This window comes from Hylobates moloch, unplaced genomic scaffold, assembly GCF_009828535.3.
Source record: "Hylobates moloch isolate HMO894 unplaced genomic scaffold, HMol_V3 SCAFFOLD_1, whole genome shotgun sequence".
NCBI classification, from domain to species: Eukaryota; Metazoa; Chordata; class Mammalia; order Primates; family Hylobatidae; genus Hylobates; species Hylobates moloch.
In genome coordinates, this window is record NW_026652276.1 from 104,726,437 (window position 1) to 104,734,947 (window position 8,511).

The window sequence follows — 8,511 nt, forward strand, 5'->3', positions numbered from 1 at the left end:
TCCGCCTCCGGGGCTCAAGCAATTCTTCCGCCTCAGCCTCCCGAGTAGCTGAGATTACACGCATGTGCCACCAGGCCCAGGTAATTATTGTATTTTTAGTAGAGATGGGGTTTCTCCATGTTGGCCAGGCTGGTCTCAAACTCCTGCCCTCAGGTAATCTGCCCGCCTTGGCCTCCCAAAGTACTAGGATTACAGGCGTGGACCACTGCACCTGGCCTGTACATTGTTTTTATAGACATAATTTTATTGCATACTTAAGAGACTACAGAGGCAGGTGGATCATTTGAGGTCAAGAGTTCGAGACCAGCCTGACCAACATGGTGAAACCCCATCGCTACTAAAATACAAAAATTAGCCAGGCAGAGTGGCATGTGCCTGTAATCCCAGCTACGCGGGAGGCTGAGGCAGGAGAATCACTTGAACCCAGAAGGTGGAGGTTGCAGTGAGCCAAGATCACGCCACTGCACTTCAGCCTGGGTGACAGAGCAAGATCCCCTCTCAAAAAATTAATTAATTAATTAATTAATAAAAGACTACGGAAGAGTGTAAACATAACTTTTTTTTTTTAAAGGAGGGTCTCACTAAAAGAGGCAAGAATGCAGTGGCATGATCATAGCTCACTGTAACCTTGAACACCTGGGCTCAAGTGATCCACCTCCCTCAGCGTCATGAGTAGCTGAGACTTTAGGTGTGTGCTGCCACATCCGGCTAATGTTTTTATTTTTAATTTTTTAGAAAGTGATTCTTGCTGTTTCCCAGGCTGTTCAAGACCAGCCTGGGCAACATAGGGAGACACCCATCTCTTAAAAAAAAAAAAAAATGTTTTCATTATTCTGGCATGGTGGTGCACACCTGGGGGATCTCAGCTCACTGCAACTGACACCTCCCAAGTTCAATTGATTCTCCTGCCTCAGCCTCCTGAGTAGCTGGGATTACAGGCATGTGCCACCATGCCTGGCTAATTTTTTATATTTTTAGTAGAGATGGGGTTTCTCCATGTTGGTCAGGCTGGTCTCGAACTCCCAACCTCAGGTGAGTAACCCGCCTCGGCCTTCCAAAGTGCTGGGATTACAGGCATGCGCCACCACGCCTGGCTAAGTTTTTGTATTTTTAGTAGAGATGGGGTTTTCTCCATGTTGGTCAGGCTGGTCTCGAACACCCAACCTCAGGTGATTCAGCCGCCTTGGCCTTCCAAAGTGCTGAGATTACAGGTGTGAGCCACCACACCTGGCTGCAATTTCTTTTTTAATTTTTATTATTTATTTATTTATTTATTTATTTATTTATTTATTTTGAGACAGAGTCTTGCTCTGTCGCCCAGGCTGGAGTGCAGTGGCGTGATCTCGGCTCACTGCAAGCTCCACCTCCCAGGTTCACCCCATTCTCTGGAGCCTCAGCCTCCCGAGTAGCTGGGACTACAGGCGCCTGCCACCACGCCTGACTAATTTTTTGTATTTTTAGTAGAGACGGGGTTTCACCGTGTTAGCCAGGATGGTCTCGATCTCCTGACCTCGTGATTCGCCCGCCTCGGACTCCCTAAGTGCTGGGATTACAGGACTGAGCCACCGTGCCCGGCCGCAATTTCTTAAAATAAGACAACATTGAAGTTTGCAGCATCAATTGACTTCCACCTTCACTGTAGCATGTGATGCTGTTTGATAGCATTTTACACACGGCAGAACTTTTTTCAAAATTAGAGTTAATCTTCTCAAACCCTGCTGCTACTTTATCAACTAGGTTTTTATGTAGTATTCTAAATCTTTTGCTGTTATTTCAGCAATATTCACAGTATCTTCACCAGGAGTACATCCCATCGGAAGAAACCAATTTTTTTGCTCAGTCGTAAGAAGCAACTGCTCATTCATTCAAGTTTGCTCATGGGATTGAGCAATTCACGTCCAGCTAATTTTTTTTTTTTTTGAGTTGGAGCCTCGCCCTGTTGCCCAGGCTAGAGTGCAGTGGCACAATCTCTGCTCACTGCAACCTCCACCTCCCAGGTTCAAGCGATTCTTCTGCCTCAGCCTCCTGAGTAGCTGGGAGTACAGGCCCGTGCCACCACGCCTGGCTAATTTTTGTATTTTCAGTAGAGACGAGGTTTCACTGTATTGGGCAGGCTGGTCTCAAACTCCTGACCTCGTGATCCGCCCAACTCAGCCTCCCAAAGTGCTGGGATTACAGGCTTGAGCCACCGCACCCGGCCACAAAATGTATTTCTTTTCTTTGAGACGGAGTTTTTTGCTCTTTCGCCCAGGCTGCAGTGAAGTGGCACAATCTTGGCTCACTGCAACCTTTACCCCCCAGATTCAAGTGATGCTCCTGTCTCAGCCTCTTCAGTAGCTGGGATTACAGGTGCCCACCACCATGCCTGGCTAATTTTTGTATTTTTAGTAGAGACGAGTTTTCACCACGTTGGCCAGGCTGGTCTCGAACTCCTGACCTCAGGTGATCCACCCACCTCAGCCTCCCAAAGTGCTGGGATTACAGGCATGAGCCACCACACCTGGCCCCACCTTTTCTTCTACAGCTTCCTCACCCCTCTTTGCCTTCATAGAATTCAGGAGAGTTAGAGCCTTGCTCTGGATTAGGCTTTGGCTTATGGGAATGTTGTGACTGGTTTGATCTTCTATCCAGACCAAACTTTGTCTGTATCAGCAATAAGGCTGCTTTGCTTTCTTCTCATTCGTGTGTTCACAGGAGTAGCACTTTTAATTTCCTTCAAGAACTTTTCCTGCCAGGCACAGTGGCTCACGCCTGTAATCCTAGCACTTTGGGAGGCCAAGGCAGGCAGATCATCTAAGGTCAGGAGTTCAAGACCAGCCTGGCCAACATGGGGAAACCCCGTTTCTACTAAAAATACAAAACAGCTGGTTGTGATGGCACGTGCCTGTAATCCCAGCTACTTGAGAGGCTGAGGCAGGAGAATCACTGGAACCCTGGGAGCAGTGGTTGCAGGGAGCCGAGATTGCGCCATTGCATGCCAGCCTGGGCCACAGAGCGAGACTCCGTCTCGAGAGAGAGAGAAAAAAATAACTTTTCCTTTGTGTTCACAACTTGGTTAACGGGTACAAGAGGCTTGGCTTTTGTTCTTTCTCAGTCTTCAACATGTCTGCCTCACGATGTTTAATCATTTCCAGCTTTTGACATTAAGTGAGATACGTAGGACCCTTCCTTTCACTTTAACACTTAGAGGCCATTGTAGGGTTGTTAATTGACCTAATTTTAATATTGTGCTGTCTCAGGAAATAGGGAGACTCAAGAGGGCATGAGACAGAGACACAGTTGGTAAGAGAGGCAGTTAGAACACACACATTTGTTGATTAAATTCACCATCTTAAATGGGCACGGTGTATGATGCCCAAAACAACTGTAGTAGTAATATCAAAGACCACTGATCACATATCACCACAGCAGATATAGTAATAATTAAAAATTTGGGCTGAGCGTGGTGGCTCAAGCCTGTAATCCCAGCATTTTGGGAGGCCGAGGCGGGTGGATCACGAGGTCAGGAGATCGAGACCATCCTGGCTAACACGGTGAAACCCCGTCTCTACTAAAAAATACAAAAAATTAGCCAGGCGTGGTGGCAGGCGCCTGTAGTCCCAGCTACTCAGGAGGCTAAGGCAGGAGAATGGCATAAACCCGGGAGGCAGAGCTTGCAGTGAGCCGAGATCACGCCACTGCAATCCAGCCTGGGTGACAGAGTGAGACTCCATCTCAAAATAAGTAAGTAAATAAAAGTTTGAAATACTGCCAGAATTACCGAACTGTGACACAGAGGTATGAAGTGAGCATGTGCTGTTAGAAAAATGCCACTGACAGACTTACTCAACACAGGGTTGCCACAAACCTTCAATTTGTAAAAAATGCAGTTTTTGTGAAGCACAATAAATCAAAGTGCAGTATAACAAGGTGTGCACATATGTGCTGTGTCTGATTTATACTGCGTTCAATAAATAATAGTTGCTATGATTAATACATAAGGGCCTAGTGGGTCAAGATAAAGCTGGTTTTAAATAATAATAACAATTAGGACTGACATGTTTTTGTTTTTGAGATGGAGTCTCACTCTGTTGCCCAGGCTGGAGTGCAGAGGCACAATCTTGGCTCATTGCAACCTCCACCTCCTAGGTTCAAGCAATTCTCCTGCCTCGGCCTCCTGAGTAGCTGGGATTACAGGTGTACACCACTACACCTGGATAATTTTTTTATTTTTAGTGGAGACGGGTCTTCACCATGGTGGCTAGGCTGGTCTCGAACTCCTGACCTCAGGTGATCCCACTGCCTTGCCCTCCCAAAGTGCCGGGATTACAGAAGTGAGCCACCATGCCTGGCCAGGACTGCTATGTTTTCAATGTTTTTTATGTGCAAAGTACTATATGTGTCTATCTGTTGTCTTTTGCTGTGTGACGAGACATCCCAGGTTGTAAAACAACTGTCACAATTATTACCGCTGATAATTCAGGGGGTTGAATTAGCTGGGAGGTCTTGCTTATGGTTCCTCATATGTTTACAGTACTGGCTGAAAATCCTGTTTCAAAAGGAAGTGAGTCATGAAGACCAGACCATGTTTTTATTTTATTTTTTATTTTATTATTATTATTTTTTGAGATGGAGTCTGGCTGTGTCGCCCAGGTTGGAATGCAGTGGCCCGATCTCTGCTCACTGCAAGCTCCACCTCCCAGGTTCATGCCATTCTCCTGCCTCAGCCTCCCAAGCAGTTGGGACTACAGGTGCCCACCACCACACAGGGCTAATTTTTTGTATTTTTAGTAGAGACGGGGTTTCACTGTGTTAGCCAGGATGGTCTCTATCTCCTGACCTCGTGATCCGCCCACCTCGGCCTCCCAAAGTGCTGGGATTAGAGGCATATGCCACCACAGCTGGCCTTCGTTTTTATTTTTATTTTTCGAGTTGGAGTCTTGCTCTGTCGCCCAGGCTGGAGTGCAGTGGTTTGATCCTGGTCACTGCAACCTCCGCCTCCTGGGTTCAAGCAACTCTCCCTCAGCCTCCCGAGTAGCTGGGACTACAGGTGCGCATCACTATGTGGGATCATTTCAAAAGCTTCCTCAGTCACGTCTTGTATTTAGACTGGGAAGACTCGAATGGCTGAGGGCTGGGACAGACAGGACATCTCACAGTATAACTGTGTGATCTCTCCATGTAATCCCTCCAGCATGGTGGGGTGGAGGCAGCTGGGCTTCTTATAGGCTGGCTCCAGGCTCCAGGCTCCAAAGGCCCATAGCCCCAGAGAGAGCCAGGTGGGAGCTGCATTACCTTTTCTGACACAGCCTCAGCAGTCATGCAGTCTCTTTGACCACATTCCACCTCTTAGAAGTGAGTCAGGGCCAGACGTGGTGGCTCACGCCTATAATCCCAGCACTTTGGGAGGCTGAGGTGGGCAGATCACCTGAGTGAGGTCAGGAGTTCAAGAGCAGCCTGGCTAACATGGTGAAACCTCATCTCTACTAAAAATACAAAAATTAGCTGGGTGTGGTGGCACACGCCTGCAATCCTAGCTACTCGGGAGGCTGAGGTAGGAGAATCGCTTGAACCCGGGAGGCAGAGGCTGCAGTGAGCCAAGATCACGCCATTGCACTCCAGCCTGGGAAAAAGAGGGAGGCACCATCTCAAAAAAAAAAAAAAAAAAAGAATTAGAAGAAGTGAGTTGGCCTGGCACAGTACTCTCACATATAATCCCAGCACTTTGGGAGGCTGAAATGGGAGAATCATTTGAGCCTAGGAGTTTGAAACCAGCCTGGGCAATGGTGGTGAAACTCCATCTTTACAAAAAAATACAAAAATCGACCAGGAGCAGTGATCACACCTGTAATCCCAGCACTTTGGAAGGCCGAGGTGGGCGAGTCGCCTGAGGTCAGGAGTTTGAGACCAGCCTGGCCAACATGGTGAAACATATCTCTACTAAAAAATACAAAAATTAGCTGGGCACGGTGGCAGGCACCTGTATTTCCAGCTACTTGGGACCCTGAGACAGGCGAATTGCTTGAACCCGGGAAGCAGAGGTTGCAGGGAGCTCAGACCACGCCATTGCCCTCCAGCCTGGGCAACAAGAATGCTACTCCATCTCAAAAAAAAAAAAAAAAAAAAAAAGTCAGCTGGGTGTGGTGGTGAGCACCTATGGTCCCAGCTACTCAGGAGGCTAAGGTGGGAGGATGGCCAGAGCCCAGGAGGTCAAGGCTGCAGTAAGCCGTGACTGCGCCACTGCCCTCCAGCCTGGGATACAGAGTGAGATCCTGTCTCAAAAGAAAAGGAAGTGAGTCAGGAAGGCCAGACCATGTTCGAGGTGGGGAGGAATTAGTATCCACTCCATGAGGGGTGTCAAAGAATTTGCAGACATGGGCTGGGTGTGGTGGCTCATGCCTGTAATCCCAGCACTTTGTGAGGCCAAGGCAGGTGGATCACAAGGTCAAGAGTTCTCGACCCACCTGAACAACACGGTGAAACCCCCATCTCTACTAAAAATACAAAAATTAGCTGGGCATGGTGGCAGACACCTGTAATCCCAGCTACTCAGGGGGCTGAGGCAGGATAATTGCTGGAAACCGGGAGGCGGAAGTTGTGATGAGCCGAGATCACGCCACTGCACTCTTGCACTCCAGCCTGGGTGACAGAGCAAGACTCTGTCTCAAAAATAAAATAAAGAAATAAAGTAATAATAATAATAAAAGTGTGTAGCTCCTCCCCTCCTCTCTTGGTCCTGCTCCCCTTCACCTTCCGTCATGAGCAGAAGATCCCTGAGGCCTCCCCAGAAGAAGATGCTGCCTTTCTTCCTCTAGAGCCTGTGAAACTGTAAGCTGATTAAACCACCTTTCTTCTTTTTTTTTTTTTTTTTTGAGACAGAGTCTTCCTCTGTCACCCAGGCTGGAGTGCAGTGGCGAGATCTCGGCTCACTGCAAGCTCCGCCTCCTGGGTTCACACCATTCTCCTCCCTCAGCCTCCCTACTAGCTGGGACTACAGGCGCCCGCCACCACGCCTGGCTAATTTTTTGCATTTTTTAGTAGAGACAGGTTTTCACCGCCAGGATGGTCTTGATCTCCTGACCTCGTGATCTTCCCACCTTGGCCTCCCAAAGTGCTGGGATTACAGGCGTGAGCCACCACGCCCAGCCAAACCACCTTTCTTTATAAATTATCTAGTCTCAGGTATTTCTTCTTTTTTCTTTTTTAGTCTCAGGTATTTTTTTTTTTTTTTTTTTTGAGATGGAGTCTTGCTGTTGTGTTGCCCAGGCTGGAGTGCAGTGGTGCAATCTCAGCTTACTGCAAACTCTGCCTCCTGGGTGAAGAGATACTCCTGCCTCAGCCTCCCCAGTAGCTGGGATTACAGGTGTGCGCCACCATGCCCAGCTTATATTTTTTTGTATTTTTTTAGTAGAGATGGGGTTTCACCATGTTGGCCAGGCTGGTCTTAAACTGCTGACTTCATGATCTGCCCGCCTCAGCCTCCCAAAGTGCTGGGATTACAGACGTGAGCCACTGTGCCCAGCCTTCAGGTATTTCTTTATAGAAGTGTGAGAACAGAATAATACAAAAGTCCTACATGGGTCTCACTGGGTTAAAATCAAGGTGTTGGTAGGGCTGCAGTCCTTTTTTTTTTTTTTTGAGTTGGAGTCTCGCTCTGTTGCCCAGCCTGGAATACAGGGGCACGATCTTGGCTCACTGCAACCTACCCCTCCCGGGTTCAAGCGATTCTCCTATCTCAGCCTCCCAAGTTGCTGGGATTACAGGCGCCCGCCACCACACCCAGCTAATTTTTTTTATTTTTAGTAGAGACAGTGTTTCACCATGTTGGCTAAGCTGGTCTCAAACTCCTAACCTCAAGTGATCCACCTGCCTTGGCCTCCCAAAGTGATAGGATTACCGGTGTGAGCCATGGCACCCAGCTGGGCTGCAGTCCTTTCTGGAAGCTTCAGAGGAGAATCTGTTTTCTTGCCTTTTCCAGCTTCTAGAGGTTACCTACATTCCTTGGCTCATGGCCCCTTCCTCCATCTTGAAAGGCAGGAATATTGCATCTCTCAGATCATTCTTCCTTAGGCTCTGACATCAGGTGAGAATGATTTTATGCTTTTTTTTTTTTTTGGACTTTTTTTTTAAATTTTTTTTGCACACAAAAACAATAAACATTTTCTAAAAATACATACAAACAAAAAGATGCGTATCAAACATATTAGGAAGGTTGCACATGGGAAGACGGGGAATAGAAATGGGGAGTGGGAATCAAAATAAATGAGAGAGGGACTTTATATGGATCAGTGATAATAACTCAATCCTCTATTTGACGAAGAAGGAGAAGGAAGAGGAAGAAAAAGAAAGTGGGATAAAGGATCAGAAAGGGAGAGAAATAGAAAAAATTAGAGTATGACTCCAGGATATACCTGTTTTGTTGTCACTGAGTTGATTGGTTGGTTTGTCTGTTGTATTTTTCATATGTTTCGCCATGTTGGCCAGGCTGGTCTCGAACTCCTAGCCCGAAGTGATCAACCCGCCTCGGCCCCC

General features: G+C 47.5%; 1 protein-coding gene across 1 annotated transcript in view; it reads left to right on the forward strand.

Annotated features, from left to right (window-relative positions):
• ASL (argininosuccinate lyase) overlaps window positions 1-8,480 on the forward strand; it is a 35,104-nt gene extending 26,624 nt beyond the window's left edge. Inside the window, exon 15 of the mRNA XM_058444252.1 lies at window positions 7,958-8,480. Within this exon, the coding sequence (XP_058300235.1) occupies window positions 7,958-8,056 (99 nt within the window). The 3' untranslated portion in view covers window positions 8,057-8,480. The remainder of the gene's footprint in view (window positions 1-7,957) is intronic.
• Window positions 8,481-8,511: the final 31 nt, after the last annotated feature.